We start from the raw sequence: 23,248 nt of genomic DNA, 5'->3' as shown, positions 1-23,248 counted from the left end.
CTCCAGAATATTTCACTGTTGAAATCATTTTTTAAAACAAATCTTGGTAACTGAAGGTTTATAACAAACGACAGTTCGTTCAATTATTTCAAATTTGCCAATCATTTTTTTAATATTTGGGAAATGCATAAGTGTCAATGCACTTAATCTTAAGATATATTTATAAAACTAGCTTTAAACAAACTTAACATACTCTAATGCTATATGTTTGTCTTTTCTTTGCAGCTCCATATTTAAATAATTCAAAAACATAAATCCACCAGTTAATGAAAGTTAGAAAAACTTTGAATTCTGTTTGGTATTGAGGTAATTTTTCATTTCATCAATTAAATTTACAAATCTTGTATGAACTTTGCTTTTACTCAGCTAACACATTTCAGTATGCAGAATGAGATTAGGATCTTCAAGCATGGCCTTGAAAGTAAAGTACCGTAATTTCCGGAAGAAAGGCCGCATCAGCGTAAACGCCGTACTCGAGAAAAATGGTGGGAAAAAATTAAAATTACACAGAAACGCTGCATCAATGTAAATGCCGCAATAGATTAAATTGCGCGTGACATCGTCGTGGGCCGTAAAGATGCAAAAACTCAACCTAAGTCCTGATATATGACATACCAGTTAAGAAAAATGCATGAAATGAAACCATAACTCAAAAATAAATTAAAGGTACAAAATGTATAGCTTCTGTGCCATTTAGAGACATTTTCAAAAATTTTCTGCTCCCTAATTAAAAATTATTCAACAAGTACTTGTACCCAAACTGATGGGATCTGTATTTGGCAGAATGCCAAGAAAAATCCATTCATGCTGAAAGGGAAATAGGTCAGAGTTCGTTATTTCGAGGCAGGTGGAGTCGTGTCCGCCTTTGAAAAAAAATTGCAGAAAAGGCAGGGGTGGGGAGAGGATGGGTCCTGGAAGATTCATCCAATGGCAGAGGAGAGAGACTATTCAAACTGATGAGAATGTTGATTTGAAAGGGGGAAGAATGTTATTGTTCTGAGATCTCGTTTAGGGTGAATAAGGCATGTAGGTCCATTGAAGGGAAAGAATGTAAACAAAATAACGTTCGCAAAAAGCAACTGAGTGGTCTTTGTTGTGCGAACAGCACCAGTCTATGCACAATGACAAGGCCATCCAAACTATGTACAATGACCATCATAGGAAATATTTTATTTTTAGTGCACCTAAACGCCGCACCCGCTGAAAATTTAAGTTTTAAACACGTAAACGCGGCGGCGTTTCTTCCGGAAATTACGGTAAGTTAATTATTTTTGTAAATATTTCAATGGTATGTCTGAAGGGCAATATTCTTCCTCATACTGCTTTCTGGTGGATGATATTGTGATATGCTGTGAAGTTTAAAAATGATGATCTTTCTTGTAGACAGCAAAAATTACCAACCATTGCTGGTGCCTCTTGAATGGTTAACGCTGACAGCTTGTGCAAACCTCATTGTTCCTTCACGGGTAATATTTGGAGTAGGTCTTTTTTTTACAGTAAAATTACTAAATACCATTCTCACCATAGCTTCTAAATGTGCAAGGTCTACTATATCTATATAAACTTGGTCAAATTGTAGTGAGAGCCTATGCTCAGTTAGACCAAAATTTTCATTTCCATATGATTTATTCTAAGAGAGCATTTTTCAACACTGCTGAGATCTAAGAGGCACTGCTGATCCTAGGAACAACAGGAAGGTTTCATGGAGCATATGGGTAACAAAAATGCACTATATATTTTTTTTAATCCTACACCAAACCTAAGTATGAATGTCATTATTCTGTGATGGGCAGCCCAATAAAATTCAGAAACATTAAAAAAATTACAATAATTTTTGACAGCATTAGCTAATGCTATATTATCAAGTCCAGAACAAGTGTACAAAATGATGACCACACATGCTGCTAGTATCACATAATAGGCAAGATAGTCTGCTAATCCAAATCTGTGTAGGTGTTTCTTGAGGTAGTTATGTCCAGTTTTTAATCTAAAGTTAGCGACACTGACAGGTCTAGGTAGGTCGCAGGAAATAGGATTCTCCATCAGGAAACCCTAAATCTTCTTTTTTACAGAGTTCCTATTTTCCACATCTGAAGCTGCGCTCCACATCGCACATTCTTTTAGCACTGTAATAACAAACAGAAGGATTGGGTTGAAGAAGGGCAGATTCAGCATAGACCAGAGTGTCAGCAAACTCATTACTGGTGATTTCAAAATGACTTGAGATTTACTGCAGAGTAAAATTGTGATCATTTTTTATTAGAGAATCTATCACAAGCTGACAATTTAGAACAGACCCATTGCTTGAAAGCAAGACTGAAGAAACTGCTTTAACCGTGGCCTGTGAATTAATAAATTCCACAATGTTCTGATCATCTCTTTTACTGATTTCAGTCAAGGCTAGTTTGCCCAGCAGCCACTTCAGCATCATAGCTGATATAATTTGCACCAACAGCCCTACTAAAGCTTAAGTGTCGAGAATATATCTCTGCACCAGCATTACTTTATTAGCACCTATGGCAGAAACATCGGTGTACACATACAACCAATTCATTGTTGGAAATCTTTCTCCAATAGTGGTCAAAGCAGCCATCCTTAATTCTGTCACAGTGTAGGAGTTTTTTCTGGTGGGCAGAACCAAGTCTAAAGTATAATTTGCTGAGTTCAAATGTCTTAGAAACACCCCAGGCTCAAGTAGGGGCTGTTTGTTAAAAGAAGGGATATATATATATATATATATATATATATATATATATATATATATATAAAAGTTTATTAGTCGCACGTAAAAAGGTAGGTTGGGATTTTAGTCTACACTCTGCAAGATTGTGCACCTTCCAGAAACCACATTAATCTCTCAACCAACTTGAGAGCTCTTATTTTTGTTCAGATGCTCAATATTTGTTTACAACTGCATGGCCAGGATAGAAGTATAAAATGCTCCATCAGTGATGATTCTCATGCCATTATTTTGAGTAGCTACAACCCTGTTCTGCATTGACTCAGAAGCAATTACTAGAAAAATCAGATAGCATTAACATCTGTGTGGTGCAACCTGCAGCCCTTTTATTCATTTTTGTTGGCATTTGCCCTTCTTACTGGATAAAAAAATAACATAAATTAATTAAACATTTGGAAACAATTGTATACCTGCTTTAAATGACAATGATCAGAAATCATATTTGTGCAAAACAGGCCGTGTAAAACAGTAGTTAAGATGCAAACTAGCTGGCACTGTTCAGTAGAATTCAAGAAAATGCCATCAGCAGTGTTGGCAACAATGATTCAGGACAGATGAATCAATGTTACTTATTTTTTCCTGCTAAGCTGCTGAACAAACTAAAAAGCTGATTTAGAGGGAAACCACTTACATTGGCAACGTTGAATATCAGATGGCAGTTTCTTTCATTCCCAGAGATGGCAGCACCTTACAAGCTTCATTTCTCTTATAAGGGTCACCACAATAAGCTTTACTCTGACCGTTATAATCTGTGCTAATAATGCTACAAATGCAAAAAGTAGTTACTTACCATACAGTTACTGATGGGAGGTGTTTGTATGGAGACGGTAACGATGAAACAGAATTTGAAGGTGTTGTATCAGATACTTCAATACATTCCTCCATTGCTTTGGTTGGAGACGGTTCATCCGATTTCAAATCTGCATTAATATTTAAATCAGAAGTAAATAAATTTGCATCTTTTTATGTCTACATATAATAAATAACACATATGGTTACTCTCACTGTTAAAATGGTTTAACAGTGAGAGAAAAAATAACATTTACCTTACAACAATAGTGGAAATAAAAAATTTAAAAGTATTATATTTTATTATAAAATTCTTCTGCTGTCAATACATATCTATTTAATAGACAATAACTTATCCTTTCATATTTCTAACATAAAATTTGTATAAAAATAAGTCGTAACTACACACATATACATCAGCATTCGGTGATAAAATTAATATATAAATACGCTTAATTACCAAGTATTTTTGTAATTATAAAAAGAATATTATTTACATAAGAAACTATCACTAATTTTCGTGAGGTGTTGGAATAATGGAGATATGTTTATACTACGCAACAATTAACAATTAATAGTTTTGAGGCTTAAAATTAATTTCAGATAAACATTTTAATTTTTCTCCATTAAATACTAATTCAAAATAATAAAATCTTGAAAAGCATTGAAATGTTACTGGCAAATGATGTAATATAAAAGTGTACACATAAGAGTTGAGATGTATAACTGACCACAGTTTATGTGAAAAAGAATTAAGTACTGCATTGTTCCTGAATTTTCATACAAACCATGCTTCATCAAAACGATACGTTTTATTAAACACTAACAAAAATGAAATGGATTGTATAAATGGCAATAACTCTTGTTTTATGTTTTCCAAAGGTACTACCAAAAGCAAAAGTGATTCCAGTAATTATTAAATGACTACTAATACCATTTAAAACATACAAACAAGAGATAAATTCTGCACATGGACATAAATTAAAATATTAATTTGGAAGAGAAGGAAAACACCAGACATATAATATTAATTTCACCATTACCTTTATAATTTCATTGACAGATAATGAAGAGAAAACTATGGTACCTGTGTATTTTCTGGAACCAGGGACTATGGTAGGTACCAAAGTAATTTACCATGATAAAAGCATTGATACGATGGTTACTTCAATGGCAGCTGAAGTAACATTAGTAGCAATCAAGCTTCTTTATAGAAAAATAGTGCTAAATGTGCTCATGTCTATTATGCTATATCTGTTTATTTCTCATATGCAGTTCTTGACAAAGCTGATCAACTCTTTTGTTATTAAAACAAGTGTGATTTTTGGCTTTTCCTATACCACTTTCCTACCATATGTCTGCATTTTTTTTAATGCTGCACTTTCAAAACACCTTTCCTTCAGGATTTTTTTTCAGGACATGGGAATTGGAATGTGTTTGACTTCACATATTTCATAATTTTGAAGAAAGCCGATATATCTCCTTTAATTATTCACTAAATCCAGAGATAAGTGAAGAAAATAAAATTACACATATTACTCCCATAAGTCATCATTAACAGAAGACTTGTTATATATTTAAGAAAGCAAACTGAGGTTCAGATCATTATTACAAGTGATTGAAAATTACAGCTATTTAATGGCACTTACTGTAGATCCCAGTACCGGGTAAGACACAAGTACCGAAATAACTGAAACAATATTTCAAAGGAAAGAAATATTTCTTACCTTCTGCTTTAATTACTGTTATAATTGGTCTATCAGTAGTTGACGTACCTCTTACATTTCGTTTTGGTTTATCTATGACAGAAGTTTCTTCAGTAGTTTGCTCAGGAACATGATCTGGATTATCTTCTGAAGGCGGGTCGGTAGATTCCAAACACTTTGGTTCCTTACTCTGCATGCCTGGGAAAAGAAGCACTTTGAAATTGCAACTAAAAACCATTTTTATACTTGACAATAAATTTTGCTCAACTTTTAAAATCAAAACTGATTATTTCAGACATGGAACATAATGAAAAAACAATTATTGGAAATGATGTATTGATTATGAGGTTCAATCATAAACAATAAACAAACTTTTTAAAAAGCAATATTAAGCAATATAAAGAGCTGCTTTTTAACAATGATAAATGATATAGTGAAACAACAATAAACTGTTCATGATTTATTGTAACACCCTAAAGTTATACAGAAATTTGCTCCAGATCCATAATGGTTATATTTGATGACACAAATATTTTCAGACATGTTATTACAACAAGGAATGTTATATCAAATGATTTTCAACAAAAAATTAGACACTATGCTCAGTGAATACATTACACCAGTGGTCTCAGACTATATTACATGCAGGCCAAATGCATAATCTGAAAGCAGCTGATGGACCAGAATATTTTTTAACAAAATTTTAAAACAATTAAAAAAATATAAACTAAATTTTAAATTTCACTTGCTTAACATTTATCAAAACACAAACAATAATTATAATAATACATAGAAAAAATTCAAATATAGTTCCTATCAGATGTTTAAAGTTGATAACTATAAGAAATTTCTACTGGTTATATTTTGCAATTCAAACATACTGATAGCTAAACATTAATTAAGACTGATATTTTATCAGGTAAATCCAGTATAATGAATTAACCACTAAATAACTTTTAACCTTAACTAGAAAATCAGAAATTTCAAAACACTGAAGCACAGAAAACTGAATTTACTGACTGTACCAATGTGGGAAATTATTTCACCTTACCCTAGTCATGCGGCCTGGCATACAAGTTAAAGTGACAAAGTTCCAACCTAGTCATTCAATAGCAGTTATGCATTCAGTCCATATCTTTACGTCCGTAAAACTATAAACACTGTATTTGCGACAAATACATACCATATACTTTCGAATATAACCCGATCTATGTATGAACCGAGAGCACGTTTTTTCTAAAAAAATTTGTCCAAAACTCAAAACCTGTATAAAAGCTGAAATAAAAAAAAAAAAAAAAAAAAAAAAAAAAAAAAAAAAAAAAAAAATCCTGTTTTGTTTAAACATGTTGCCATGAGAGCTAAAATGTTGCCAAGCAAGTAAAACAAGTGAAATTTTTTCCAGTAAAATCACAGTAAAATAAAACATCAGACATTAATGATGATAGTTTTATTCTTGACATTTTTCTATTGATTTGTTGTCTTGCATATGATCTCTGGTACCTGTGTACCCTTTTATTTTTGCCTGAAAGATGAGCAGGAAAAGAAATTCTTACCGTGATTTCAAATCGGCGAATTTCAAAGTACTGGTGATTGTGTTTGCTGAAAACTTTAACAATCGTATCAAGTATTGCTGCTTGACATTTCTCTGTAAATGAAAAACAAGTTTGAAAGTAGAGAGAGAGAGAAAAAAAAAAAACATCCTGAATTAGTCGAGATGCCAAAATAAAAAACATGGACATCGGCCTATGTTTCATGTTGTGGAGGAGAAACTAACTGCATGGATCACAAATCAATTGTTTTAATGTAATCCACATAGTTATCCAAATCAGGGCACTGAATTTGATGAAGCAACCTGAATCAGCTCAAAGCAAATCAGGTGATTTTGTTGCCTCCATAGGATAGTGCAATCATTTCATGAATAGCTCAAAATAAACCAGGCATAATTTATGCATAAGAGCTCACTTTAAGCTTGACTGTAAACTACCTTCACAGCTGGAAGAAAAGCCGAAGTCTTTCAACAGCACGTTACAGAATTATGAAAAGAATATGGTTCTGAAATGCGTCAAATTGGCAGTATGGATGAAATTCCAGTATCATTTGTTTAGCCATCAAATTACATTGTTCCTACTAAATGTTCTAAGACTGTTTTCATGAAGCCAACGGGCCACAAAAAATGCCATTTTATGGTAGTTATGCGCTGCTGGGCACATAGAACTCATTTACTTCCTACAATTATATTTGAAGGACTCTGCATAAGGGTGTAAAACTCCCAAGTGGCATTTTAGTGCATGGCCATGAAAAAGGCTGGATGAATAAATGTGGTACATTGGATTGGCTGGAAAGAGTTGAAGAAAAAGCACTGTATTTAATAAACCACCCATACCAGTCTGGGATTCATTCAAGACTCATAGATTAAAGTGAGACAAGTGCAGTGAAATAAAAACAAAAATGGCAGTAATAATTGGAAGGACCAACATCTATGCTCCAACCACTGGATGATTGCTTAAACAAGCCATTTAAAGATAGATTAGATTTAGTAAATGGAAGGAGAAGATTTATCTTCTTTAATTAATAAATTAAAGAAATGTATATTTAAAATAAAAAATGTATATTTAGTGACAATTACAAAATGGATAAAAGCATATGTTTGGAGATTACATCTGAAGTGATTGTCTGAGCTTTTAAAAAATGCTGTATCAGTAACTGTATATGGATGGTGATGAATGATGATTTTGTGTATGAAGAGGACATAAATTCTAGTATAGAAAGTATTGATGATGACATTTATCCCCCCCCAGACATCCAATCAGTGAAAATGAATTTTACAGACTATTCAAAAATTGGGATTCTGACACAAACTTTGAAGGATTTAGATGATCTTTTTGCATAAATGTTGCATTCAAAGCAGCCAGAAAATAGGTTTCCTGTGCCAATTGTTAACTGTTTCTATTATTACTTCTGGGGTAAATTTTGGTACTCATCCGTTAGGCGGGAGCAAATTTCTCTCAACATCAAAATTTTCTTTCTGCTGATGATGCAAAAAAAAAAAAAAAAAAAAAAAAAAAAAAAAAAACAGCAATACAAACAATTTTGAAAATAATTGAAAATAAAACAACTCACTTTCATCAGACAAATAACTTATAATTTTTTCATAAACTTAAATAGTATAAAGAAATAAAAAAAAGGTGCTATATTTGGTGATTTATTTTTTGTGCCAAGTTAATAGTAAAGTACCTATATTTTTTTACGAGATTAGCGGATAGAGATATATGCGCTGACCCTCCCCTCATTTATTTTTAGAAAAAGTTCCAAAAATTCTTGCCACATACACCAAAATATAATTTACACAATATATAGTAAAATAAAATTTAACTGGCATACATCAACACTAAAAACAAGCATTACTCTGCTCACAGCAGTGTGACGCTTCAACTGCCATCACATATTTTTACTACTACAATTATTATGTAAGTATTATTTCAAAAGAATTTTTAAACTAAAATCAATACTAATATTTATTATAAAAGTTATATTTTAATTCTGCAAATTCTACCATAGCAACTGAAATGCATAGCATAGGAAATAATTGCAAGCCCATTAATGAATTCATATATTTTTTTTTAAAAGCTGAGAGAAATAGATACTCGTTCATACATATGTCAAAAAAAAATTCTAAATTCGATAAAACAGGCTTTGTTGAAATACAAATCATACAGATTCAACAGAAACTATACCACAGTACACTAAACACTTGCAATACCACAACTGGTGAAATTCCATTTAACTTTTGAAAACATTCAACAAACGCATCCTTTTTCACAGGCAGAAGACTCCAGAAAACTTTGCCATAAACAATTAACCAACCAAGTATCAATTTTTATAAGTTTTCATTTCTCTCATCATTACTTAAAAGAACCTCAAGAATGATAGAAGTGAAATGCCACCAAAGAAATGTATGAGAATCTTTAGCAGGGAAAAGGGAATGTAATGCTAATAACATTATTCAATTTCATTACAAATTTAAAACATTCCTATTCAAAAATGAATTTATGCTGCAGTATTTATGTCAGGGCATTTCAACCACTTTTTGTCAACATGGTTTCATCTGGTTACATTCTAACCTGTTCTAACTTCCATGGTAACAAAAATTTCTTGAGGAAATAGATGCAGTTTTTATAAACATAGTGCATATATTCACGTAAAATGTGTATAACATAAGATTTTAGGAATCAAAAACACAAAAGAAAACTATACTTTATAAAACATTAACAGAAACATGTTAATCACATACAATCCACAAACACCATTTAAGGTTTTTATTATAATGTTATGTTATGATTCAAAAGCATAGCTTAATTAAATTGCTAACAATTTTTTTCAGGCAACAAAATATCTGATTTATAATTATCAAGTGACCTATTATAGCTTATAAAGTATTTAAAGTTATGTTGTGAAAGAATTATACAACAAATTTAGGTACTTACATATTATCATATTAACTGTGAATATTGTCACACTACGTCATTCAGCACCAATCATGGATAAGCATAATACAGCAATACACACAAAACATTTGCATTTTTGTTTGAGGTAACCCCAACTAATTCACAATAAACCCCCCTTTTTTTAACAAGAATATAAATTAACAGTTATTGTTGCATGTTTTTCTCGCATTTCGAAGAAAATTATGAAAATTAGTGACTTGATTTCTTTAGAATAGTAAGTAGAGGATCATTTTCAAAATTATCCGTTTCTATGATGGAAAAAAAGCATTTATTAAAATGAACACTATATGGCCAGATGAATATGGCTGACAAAATAGTAATAGACTGGAATAGTTAGTTACCTGTGAGAAGTTTGTACCCATGATGTTCTAAGCAAAGCTTTCAGCAAAATCATAACAAAATAGTAGAAATCAATGAAAGCTTTTTTACAAAGAAGGTCAATTGTTTATTAAATAAAGGGGCATTGAGTTCTTCAGAATGATTCATGCAGTTTTTGGTGGGATCTTTGCCAACTTTTATGGTCAGATACGATAATACTGTAAGTACCAAAGTTTATATACAACACATGTAAGATTAAGTAAACTAAGTGTATAGATCTGAATTGAAATGAGATGATTAAAACTGGAAAATATACAGGTTACAAGGAACTGCTTACACATAGATATGAGATAAAACAATTTACAATGGTATTTATAACTAAAATACTTCAGAAAGAATACAGTTTCCCAAAAGGCAAATATATACTCAAGACAATATGCAAAATTAAAATTAATCTAATAATGAACTTGCTGAAATTTAACACAGAAAGTGGAATTAAGAAATAATAAAATTAATGATAGTTGCAATAACGAAGAAATAGATTTTTCAATATTTGCTACTTTAATATAAAGATCACAACTACAAAAATAATTAAAGTAGCATTAAGTTCCCCCCTCGACTTTTACGTAGAATTACTGTTTGTACTTATGTATAAATTGGTTTATAAAACCAAAAAACTAAACCTTGATTGCAAACCCATTCAAAAATATAATATTTTTTATAGCATGACTTTAGATATAGGTATGTAGATTAAGTAGGTAACTGCTATTTGTTAATAGCTACAAATGCAATTTCATAAAAATAAATAATTAGATTAAAAATTGATATATTTGCCATTACTTTTAACATTTGGTATACTTATTAAACATAAAATATTTGTATTATCAAGCAAAAGAAAATTAAATTTTGTTTTAGAAATCAAACAAAAAATTATTTTAAAAACAAAGAGTTACCTTGAAGTTTTATCATATTTAATCATCATTTTCTAATTCTGAAATCTCTCCACAGGGATTCCAATCATTCTATTCATTTCAAATCATTCTAAGGTGCAAGTTTTTCACATTCAACTTAATTATCTGCACTATAAAATTCTACCAATTGTACTACAAAATCAAGCTCTGATTAACATGCAGAAGCACTCACATGTAAATCTATATGGTAAGTTATTTATTAAAGTTTAACATGCAGTCATAAAAAAGGAATATGGGCATAATGATCATACTAAATAATAAATATAATAAAACTTTTCAGAAATTTTTTCCTTCATCCAAAAGAAACATAAATTAAATCATAGCAATGAATATGAAAATTCCTTTCACGTACGGGAAATAATTTCTTGTGGCTTCTTGTTTTCTGCTCTATTCCAGGCATAGTTTTGTTCTTCTAGAAGAAACAAGGTGGGAATAGCTAATGGTTTAACAGTTACTTTCTTTCTGTGACAATTCTTCACATACTCTTCCTTCCCAGATACTAGCTCTTTTTCAAAGTGCTTTATACACACACCAATGTTTTCAGATACTTTTAGCAATGGCTGCCCAATTTTCTTCAACCACAAATTACAAAGATTAAGATCTTTCGGAAATGTAAACACAGATACATAAGGCTTTGAGTAATTTGAATAACATCCTGAGACACAGCACTTGCGCATGCTTGAATTTTAGTTGCGATTAATTAATTTGAATAAATGAAAAAGTAATCTAAAACTTGGAAAAAATAAATTCTACGATCATGTGAAAAGAAGAACAAATCCAAGTAAGAGGCAACATAATGACAAGAAAATAGCAATGAAATAAATAGGCAATCAAAGAAGAGTACAACAAAGAAATTAAAGATGATGCTAGATCATTAATCTCTAGAAAGCATTAATTTTACAGTTACGGCAAGCTTACTGTGTCCAGCAGCAGAAATAGAATCTTCAGATTCCTCTTTTACTTGTTTGTTATTGTCTTCTGGTGTTACGACAGAGACACGTTTCTTTCTTACAGGTGTACCATCAAGAAATAGACTAGGAACTGCTTCTGGCACTAGGCGATGAACTCTCAGAGGTACAGTGATAGTAACTTGAGTTTTAGAATCAAATCCTGAAGCTGTAGTAATGATATCTTCAGGCTTAAAATGCTTTTCACAAACCTAAAAAAAATACATCCAATATGCTATGAATTCCTTTAGTAGTTATAATGAGTACAGGCAAATCTTGTTTTACTTCACTTCATAGATATTACACTCAATTTTTTTATAACTGGAAATCTGTGGTAATCTAGCATCAATCAAATTGAGCAGCATCTCTGCCATTTATATATGCTTGCTTTGCTCTGGGTTTCATGATGTTCACAAACTTTGCCATTTTTTACTACATTTAAAAGAATCCATCTAAATAACACCCATACAATAGCCCTTAAGTGATCACAAACTCTTATTATAATACTTATGAAAAGATTCAAGGGATTACTATTATAATACTTATGATTATAATACTTCAAGAGATTACTATTAATTTTGTCTAGTGTTAAAAACTAGTCATCTCATGAACGATCTTTCAAAACATTACATCATTTCTATAAACTTCATATGTTTAACTGATAAACTGTTAATTCATGCAATATTTTAGTTCACTATGATATCAACACTATGAAAAGTGTTGATACCATAGGAGGAAATGTGCAAGCAAGCCTGTACTTTGCATTTCCATATCGTTTATAATCAACATCGAATCAAGACAACTCTTGAAGAGACTTCCCCAACCAGTTTTGTTCTACGTTTGGAGTTTGGGGCTTAAAGTCGACGCTCAGCCTGTTCCTTCTCCTGCCATCATGCTGTATGCCATGCAGAAATTTGTGAGCAACATATTGACATGTACTTCAACTAGTTTATGAAACAGTAAGAATATGAAACTCCATATTCGTAAAAGTTTGCTGCTATTGATTTCTACATGTGTGCGAGTGAGATAAGCATGACAGGTAGCTTCACTAATGTTCGTATTCATCGACCTCATGATTTACCAGATAAGTGATTGTGTTAACGTACTTCTTCTATTATTTCAAGGAATAAGCTTAGTTTTAGGTTCAACTTGCACTCTATCAAAAGTTTCACATTCTCAGGACCTTTTTCCTGAACAGATGGACACCGATTATCTTGTTTCAATATACTCCAGTGTTTCTAAGTTTATTTCTTTCAGTGAAGCGATTTTCGTTATGTCATGTGTAAAGGCCATGTTTCCATAGATCTAATGAGAATTATGTGTATTCATCAGCGAGTGTAGTTTTGTTAATCTAGCTAAATTTATTTTGTGCCCCATTAACATTTATTCAAGTAAATTAGTGATACTTAGAAATAAGAAAATAAAAATGTTTTCAAATGTGAATTTTGGTTGTCATCATTCTGCATCTGGCTTCTCTGGTTCTGGGTAAGTTCCTTAATTAAATGTTTCTTTCCTAAGTCACATATCTCATCTCGCATTCATAAGTATTTAATAGTTATTAATCACAGCTGACCACTCAAGTAATAAATTATTTTATTACATGCTAGTGCTCTTAACTTATTAGCTCAGGCCCCCATTATTATCACAATAAAGATTAACCACTTGCGCTATGACTTAACCTCACGGTTGCTGTGCCATGCGCTAAAATATAACAAGCGGTAAAGTGTCTCATCTATGCCACTCTCATCTGCGAGTGTGCAATCCAGAGCTGTAACTCGAGAAATAAACAGAGCTGTAACTCGAGAAATAAACAGAGCTGTAACTCGAGAAAGAAACAATCTCGTTGCTAGGTGACATGTGCACCATGTTATTTTCATTTTTGCGATAAATGCCTATCGACGTGGTGTTCACGTCGCTCGCGGTTTGAGACAAAAGCATCTCGACGTGCTTGGCACGTCTTTTTAGTGCAAGTGGTTAAGGGAAGGTGATAACTCATCTTAACATGAAGAAATAATTTCTAAGTGCGAGCAGTTAACTACAAATAATTAAATTACCCAGTTAATCAATGGATTATATGGTTACAAATTTTTTTTTTTTATTTCTTAAATTCATTAGAAAATAACAAAGAACATGTTACAGCGGTTATAATGTTGCAACAACAAATAAAGAAAATGTCTATGCATCTTTTTAATTTGAAAATTTCCAAGATATTTTAGTTAATTTACATCAATTTCCTTCTTTTTAGTATCTTTTCTAAGTTTATTTCTTTCAATAAACAAATCAATGTTCCGTTAGTTTCTTCATCACTTCTTCTAATTTATAACTGTTTCAACAATGAACCTTTGAAGAATAATTTTCTCTCCCTTTTTTTATTATGTCAATTCCATCAATGAGTTTCCTCTTTATTTTACAATTTTCAGATTTAATTAAAGATTTCTGTTATTCTAAAGAACTGATTGCACTTGAAATATATATATAAGAAACTGCAATTTTATTTCTTCAATATGGGTATTGATAATAAAATAAAGGGAAGATAAACATGTTAAGAGAAAGACTTCTGGGACCAAAATGACAAAATTCAAATAATTGTGTTTTTTACTGTTTTTCCAAAGAAATTCATCACAAACTTCCCATAAAACATGTCCACTACATGTTAATACTATGAAGACATTTTTCTGGAAATTGTGAGTCTCAAATCCTTCTAAACATTCCAAGGTACAAGGTCTAAAACCCAAAAGAAAAATTATCCCAACCAATTCTGTAAAAGAAAGACTTTTGATAAAAAAATGAACCATGAAAAAATATAAAGAAAGACAAATGAAATTACTTTTTAAATAATTACAATAACACTTTTGTTTTTTTCTAAGAAATGTTTCAGAAACTGTGCTTTATATCACCAGTACTGAAACTGTGGTACATTACAATATTTTTAGTGGTACAAGTTTTACAGAATAAATTTAAATGAATGATCAAAATGAATGTAAAATTGCACCCCTTTTAACATTTTGTTTTAATCTTTCTTATTCAGAAACACACATATTTTTCAAGTTTTTGACCCCCAACATCAACCCCTGTTCGGCAATGTTGTTTTTCTGGACAGTTGCGAGATCCGGATGATACCTGAATAGTCAGTGAATGCCGCCCAGATGTCCGGACCCTGCTATCACCTGTCAAAATGATGACTTTACCATGATTTTCAAATAATTTTCCGACGTTACGATTTCCAAGAATTGTAGCAATACTCCAGTACACTCGTAGTATATTTATATTTCTCTGTAATGTAAAAGTTTTATTTATGAATATAATTAAATAACATAAATTTAAAGGATTTAACTCTTTTATTATATACACTCCATTTAGGATGCATTGATTTTTAATGGCGAAATGCTTTTATGGTGGTACATATATTTTTGTTTCATATTTATGTGGTACAAAATTCGAAAAGTTTGAGAACCCCTGCTTTATGCCATCTATTATCTTGTTTATTTTTCAGAATAAATAGATTCCAAAGTCCCCCAAATGCAAAGTAATGTCACTTTAAAATATGGCAGGGAAAAATTAAAATGTTTTATTTTAATGTTATTTATTAAATATAATTTTAATACATTATCATTATTTTTATGATATTTATCAAGGTTATCATGTTTGTAAAAAAATAGTCCAAAATTTGCAGAATCTGCAAATAAAAAATTTTGAATACAAACTGATCTTGAAATGGTCAAAATGTTGATAAATCACCAAATTTAGCGATGCAAAATAATAATAAAAAAATTAAATAAAATAATAATTTAAAAAAACTGATATTTCAAAAAGGGAAAATTGTTTTTGATCCAATATTTTATGAAATTTTTATTCACAAGAAAATAATTACTTCGAAATGTTCATGTTTCAATCGAAGCAGAGCTTCGTATCTAAAATATATTAAGAAGTAAGAACGAATTCAAACAATTAAAATTAACGCATCAAATACATATTTTTCAGTGCATCACAAAAAAATATTTCTCCAAATTACTAACTCACACTTAAAATGACAGTCATTAAAAAAAAAAAAAAAAAAAGTGTAGTAAAATTAAGGACTTTTAAGGACAGCAGGAGCCCTGGTATGCTAGGAAACCAAAAATATGTAATTCTCTTTAGGTGACCTGGGACCTGAATCCACAATACATCAATGATATGCTTGTACATCATCAAATCATATATGCTATAATACACACCAGCCTTAATGCAACTTTCCACTACAAAGCAATTTTTCACCCAGTTTTCAGATGATACAACCAGATGAATAGTTTTCAGGTGATATGTTTCTGGAAAGTAATGCACCATAACATCAGCTGATGAATCAAGAAAAATTAATACATATAATCGTTTTAATCTGAACTATGATCTACTGACTGCGAAATCCTTTATCTAAAAAAGTAGCTGAAATTATACTAAATTAGGTACACAGTGTTAAGGTTACTTTCTGCACGAGATGTGTCCCAAGAGTATCAAGTTGAATGATAGAAAAGATTACAACTATAAGCAATACAGTCAAAAGTCTTTAATCTGGACATCCATAATCGGTAATGATCTATAATCCGGACCTCAAAGCTACAAACTTTACGCATGCACGTTTAATGTATAACGGACGATATAAGCTAAACTAAAATTGTCTAATTATCTATTTCAATTAATGTTGCAGATTGTGTAGTTTCTTAATCTTCTAATTGGATCCGGTTTATTATTTTTTGCAGACTGTCAGAGCAATTTTATAAAAGTAAGCTTGAACTTTCGATTCTGTCAAAAAGAATTTCCGATTCTGGAGCTGCCAAAGGATCAACAAAGCGAAAGTATGTTTCGATGTCCATCAAACAAAAAGTGGAATTGCTGCAAAAAATGGATAAAGGCATATCCTTTGCTTCTCTAACCATTTCAAAATCTGTTTACCAATTTCACGCTGCTCTCGGGGGGGGGGGGAATGTTGCGGCGCGCAATGAACTGGAAGTTGATCAGTCAGCACTATCCTTATCTTCAGGACAGATGTTTTTATTTTATTCAGCTTATAATTCCTTACTAAATGTAGTATTTCATCTCTATGTATTCTGTCTTTGATATGATTTAAATCAAATTCCTCGTCATTAGAAATATCATGAATACACATCAAATAGTTTTCTGGTTGCAATTTTCTAATTTCGACTATGCGTAATGTATGCTTTATGCACGCACGTTTAAAGAAATGTTTAATAAAGTAAACAAATAAATATTAAGCTTTTTTTTTTTTTTGTAAATTTTTTTGTAAATTTTGTAAATTTTGATATTTTGATTGCTCTTTATTTCACAAATTATGGTTTCATATTTTTAATTTTATAATTTCTGCATGCCACCTTACCAGATTTAAAGTGATGATCTATAATCCGGAAAAACTGACAATCTGGAAATGCCGAAGTCCTGATGAGTCCGGATTAAAGACATTTGATTGTAATTATACAGTACAGTCTCGATCATCTGATCTTCCATTTACTCCAACCACATTGTGAGGGGAGGGGGGAAAAAACTCAAATTGTTGAGCATACACAAGTAGGCACTTTATTGTTGGTTTAGATTCTATTAAAGTCGGTCTCAACACTGCAGTCAACAGTCTGCACATGAGACTCATTAATACCTAAAAGGTATTACTTATTAATAAATAATACCTTTATGACCTGCATTCAGATCTGAAAGAGTAATCACTAATTCTTCAATAATAATAATTGAAAAATGATTACACATGAATATTTTTTAATATTTGTACCTTTTAAGAAAAACTTAATACATTTAACTTTTGTAAAACCGTTTGCAACAGTGGCAGATTTTGTTTTGAAATTTTGCAAGCATCATAATTTTATTCATAGTATTTGTCATGCAAGATTTCTTTTAATAAAAGTTATCCATGTATTTTTGTGTACACATAATAACATCAGTTCATGCAACAGAGGAAATTGAAGAATCACACTAACAAATAATATACATTGCAAAGGATTGCATTTCTTTAATGAAATAAAAACAAAAGTCATCTGTATGTGCTTTTTAAAAAGTAAATACTATTTAAGTTTTTTTGCAGGTACTGCTACAGTAAAGGACTGCAAATTCGTTCATCCGACAATTGGACGATGAGATTTTTTTAAAAACATCTCTACTCTAATATCTCACTGATGAAATGGCAATGCTTTTCTTTCTCAGATGACTTATATTTCTCTCAGATTATAGATCAATCAATTTCATATAACAAAAATAATGGTTTGGGTAACCCCCCCAAAAAAAAAATTAAGCCAACTAAACAAAAATAGACATAAACAGTAGGAGTAACGGAAAGTTAAAAGAAATATGTTGCAAATTAGGTCTGAGGGAGTAGGGCCAAAAATCGGAAGTAACGGTAGCTATGTAGTAGAGATAAGACACCCAGCTTCCTTTCTTACATAGTTGTTCTGTTGAAATCAAATTAAAATGAACAGCTTAATATGTAGCAATGTCGAAAATATGCCAAGGTAACTTAACTGTCTATCTTTAGAAAGGCATACTTACTACTACTGTACATAATTATTTTATACATTTTAGTACGACTAAATACTTTTTTAAAAATCTTTTACTACCCTAAATAGTATATAACATACATCTGAGTGAAACTGATGAAGCTTAAATGCGATATCAAAATACAAGTCTTCTGGGAAGCTTTAAAAACTTTAAAAATACTATGCTTTTAAAACACTATGTCAACTTTAAAAACACCATGCTGAAATGACATTACTTACTACATCACCTCAGATGTTCCTAATGTGGTTGGTATTGAAAGCGTTCGCACACATTTCTGCACATGGAAAGTAAGTGCTTTTAAGGACCACTTCTATATATTTTACATTTAAGGTCCTTAAATATATAATTAAGGACCTATCAGCAAATGGGAAGTGAATAAATTCAGTTAAAGATATTATTTACGCTTGAACTTCACTTTTATAATATCCTAAGACTAAAACAGATCTCTAAGTGCATTATTATTAAACATAATTATATCAATGAATATGAAATGATAACACAAGAATATGAACAAATGTCAGAATAAAATTAACTTTGTAAAATTTATTAAGTACCATTCAAAATTTCATACTTATAATAGTTGGACATATTTTAAAAGATTATTGACATTCTAAGTTAGCTTCCCAGAAGATGATTTTTCTTTTCTATCTCATTTTGTCATGCACTTGTTCAGTCCAGAGGTTTAGTAATAAGCAAGTAGATTTTATATCAAACTGCACAGGCTAAAATAAGAAGTGAAATCATAATCAGAAGGATTCACAACAGAAACTTGACTGTTGGCTACAGAGACCTGCTGATCAGAAGAGACCAAAACACCTGATGTTGGCAAGACTGGTAAGTGTTGAAAGTTAGTTATGCTCTGTTTATCTGACGTAGTTAGTGTTGTACCTTCACATAAAGTTTCAGGAGTTGTAACCCAGTTAATATACTTTAAGGTTCCAATATGCTGCTAAAGCACAAGAGGTAATACAATGTTTTGTATTATTTAAAGCCTCACTAGCTTTAGGGAATAATTTTTACATTTTACATTAATTTTTACATTTTTGTGTTACATCTTGTGACCACAGTAAGCATTAATGAAAAGCAATAGCTTGCTTTAATAAGAGATAACTTTTAAGGCTGAGCAATTAGTTATAAGTAATTAAATTAGGTAGTTAGATATCCTTCGTCATTATAGCTTTACGAAGTTACTATTAAACTTTACTTACTTAAAAAATATTTGTTAAAAAAGCATTATCAAATCACAATCTATGTACATTTCACACATTTAATTTACGACATTGGTTCTTAAATGATTTTTGGATAATTATGCATTGAAAACTACAAAACTTTTACGTTTTGCAATGAAAACCATTGTTCCTACTAGTTTCTGCATCTCCTAATTTGTCAATGTCTCTAGTATAAACCTACGAGTTTTAGTGAGCTGGTAAGAGTTCAATAGTCCAAATTCCATAACAGACGTGAAGCAAATTATTGTTATGTGTGTGAGTAACTACAAAGTCAGGTGAAGATTTAAATAAACCTTTTTTTATTTAAACAGAACTTAGAACATAAATGCACATTCCCATGTCATGAAAATCAACTGCAACTCATGATGATGCACCTAAATAGGAACAGTCAAATTTAAATTAAAAATGTAGGCTAGTAGTCAAGAACTACACAATATAATTTTAATTTGAGCTCAGTAACTATATGGGTGTAACAAATTCAGATATTGGTAGTGATAATGCAAAGCCAAATAATTACAAATTACCAGCGATGGTAGAAACTAACGCAGCATGCATGCACAGGCCAGAAACCTTAGTTTAAATATTATCCAATTTGCATTCTGCTAAGGAAATAGAAAGGAAAACTTACAGTATGTGTACAGACTGTGCCCCCCCCCCCCCACAAAAAATGTCTGACCAGGAAGGGTGCCATTTCAGGATGATAAAAATCTCTCTCAGAAAAACAATTAATATAATTTTAGCATTAGGGAAACAGTTTATTTAAATTTTCATTTTTACACATTTGAGGCTGTATTATGCCTAGTATCCTAAAGGATCTCAAATATATATCAATGATAGATTAAGGAATGGAATATATGGATGGCTGCCCTAAATGTCAGGCTTAATAATCCACAATTAATTTAAGTAAACTGTTTAACTGGTCTTACAATTAAATTAAAAGGTAATTAATAAATCCTTAGCCTTTAGCATAAAAACATCTTCTTGCAGCACTGGTGTAGACCAGCCCCTAATTCAGTGATATGGTAAATAATAATACATTTTTACAGAGTTCTCTTCATAAAATAAAAATATTACATAGATTATATGATTTATATAATAAGAGATAAAAAGTATACAGTTAATTCAACAAATGATTACACAATTTGCTTTCATATACTGCTTTGCAAGGAATGAAACCAAATGCTTGAACTTACTACGTTGATAACAGAATGTCAATATGCAGAGTAAGTGCTAGGTATTTTGGCACCTGGTGTAATCTGTAGAGGTCCTAATTTTTTTCTACTCAGTCCCCTCTCTAAAACCTAATAATTTTGGTGCCCCTAAATTCTGCTGCCCAGGGCCTCTGCTACTTCTAAAATTCTGCTGTTCGATGTGGCCACCCTGCCCTGTCAATATGTAATCCGTAACTGGCAAACATGAAAGAAGCATATGGTTAAAATTGATATTTAGCATCTCATCAGGCCTACATCATTAAAAATTAATTTAAAATAAAGTGAATTTAAAATGCTGACAAATGATAAATGTTCAACTGATTCAAACAGCAAACCTTAATAACTGATTTAAATAGTAAACAATCTCAAAACTCAATCTTGTTTTTCCTAGAAATTAAACACAACCTCAATCTTGTTTTTCTAGAAATATGAAAGAGAACAAAAAATTTTAAAAAGAAAGGACTAGTATTATTTATGATTTGAACATTCTCTTAAAACTGAACTAGCTTTTTTTCTTTAGTTTTAAACACCACTCTATCAGCAATTATAGAAATGTCTGTACAGGTTGACTCAGTCCAATGATGATATAACTATAAAGGCAAATTAAAAGGAATATAGTGCTGAAGGTTTAACATTACAAAGACATGCATATGCAAGTTAACGACAATAAAAATGTTGACAACTGGAATGCTTCAATTTAGAAACAACAGATCTTGTAAAGGGATAAATATGTCTGCAAATGATATTTTAAAATATTTACAAAAGCATATTTTACTTTCATTTTTAATATTTCTGTACTTTCTATGGATTAAAAAATTAGTTATAATGAAAAATTATGGAGAATCTTTTCGAACAATGATATCAACAGAAAACAATGTTATTAATAACTTACATACAAGGGTGTATCAAATGAAAATTGAATAGTAGCTACAAAATGAAAAGGTATTGTTTATTCTTCAAACATTGATTTAATGTTTCGGATCCCACCAATAGCCTTATGTTACCAGAGAATATCTGCAAGGACTTAACTCATATTCTTTAAACAAAATTCAAACCAGTATAGAAATATACATTTTATATCATATATATAGAAACATTCTTTGAATTACACGTGAAAAGCAGTTATAATATATATATATATATCCTAAAGTGGTGACCGGAAAAATGCCCACAGGAAGAATGCTCATAAGTATAATGCTCACAGGAGAAAAGCCCACACAGAAATATGCCCATGTAGAAAAAAACTCACATGGAAAAATGCTCACTTAGAAATATACTCACATGGAAATAAGTCCACTGATAAATAAAATATGTAGAAATATCCTTACATTAAGTAATCAATAATTAATCGATTTGGACATTGAACACCTACTTGAATCTTCAAAGAAAAATTATTTAAATTACCAAAACATCTATGATATATATATATCAAAAACTGTATAACTTATGAATAGATTCAGTTACTGTATAAGATTAACAAATGGGGTGTTTTGAATTAGGAAAAAGCGAGGAGGAAGGAAGAAAAATGAAACAGAATTATACAGTGAAAAATAATTACAATTTAATTGATAAAAAAATAAAATAATAGTAAATATAAGTTATACATTTTATAATATAAACATTTAGAAGAATAAGAAAATAGAAATAATTATATTATTTAAATGACGTAAAATACCTCGTTATATATAAATCATAAATGTGTATGTCACATAAACTTACTAAATATTAGCTAATATATGTAAATATCTAAATTTACCATCGATTTCATCATAGTTTCTTACATGATTCGCGATTACCAAATGTAAGTTTTCATATTTTCTTTTCTTTTTTTTTACTTCAGTATGCCCTGTATTTACAATAGCCAGTAATAAATTTTAACAGGCTAAATCTTTTTTCAGTCCGTTAAACAAAAACCACAATGCCTACAATTAAATAATGAATTTAGTACCTTATGAAAGCTTTCGTAATAATTTGCTGTTTTAGGAGATTTTTTGAAGGCTGCTTCAGAATGATTCCTCACTTCGATTGGAAACTGTGGTCAGAACGTTTTTGGCTCCAAACTTAAACAACTACATTCAAACATCAATTTCTATAGATACATATCAAAATATGCAAAAATATATTAAGAAACAAAAATAATTTATTTGCATTTACAGGGGGGAAAAATGTCGTACAAGGGGCAGTGGTGTAAAATATTACAGTACATGCAAAATTTTACTATGGTTTTCATTCTTTTTTGTACCACCCCTGAAAAGGTTAATGTGAGCATTTGTCCAATAATTT

General features: G+C 30.8%; 1 protein-coding gene across 10 annotated transcripts in view; it reads right to left on the bottom strand.

Moving 5' to 3' along the window:
• The window catches only part of LOC118183509 (uncharacterized), a 175,200-nt gene that overhangs the window by 103,183 nt on the left and 48,769 nt on the right, over positions 1 to 23,248 (bottom strand). For 5 of the 10 annotated variants that reach the window (XM_085806852.1, XM_085806853.1, XM_085806854.1 and 2 more), the window contains 2 exons: positions 5,257 to 5,433; positions 3,531 to 3,660 (listed from right to left, as the gene is read on the bottom strand). In XM_085806852.1, coding sequence (XP_085662978.1) covers positions 3,531 to 3,660; positions 5,257 to 5,431 — 305 coding nt within the window. In that variant the 5' untranslated portion in view covers positions 5,432 to 5,433. Of the gene's footprint in view, positions 1 to 3,530; positions 3,661 to 5,256; positions 5,434 to 11,947; positions 12,189 to 23,248 lie in introns of all 10 variants that reach the window. The other 5 variants (XM_085806847.1, XM_085806848.1, XM_085806849.1 and 2 more) reach the window with 2 other exon arrangements.

The sequence above is a fragment of the Stegodyphus dumicola genome, chromosome 12, assembly GCF_044657685.1.
Source record: "Stegodyphus dumicola isolate Sdum_Otavi_A_Nest chromosome 12, ASM4465768v1".
NCBI classification, from domain to species: Eukaryota; Metazoa; Arthropoda; class Arachnida; order Araneae; family Eresidae; genus Stegodyphus; species Stegodyphus dumicola.
Note: the sequence above shows the minus strand (reverse complement) of the source record. Positions and strands in the feature narration are given on the sequence as shown.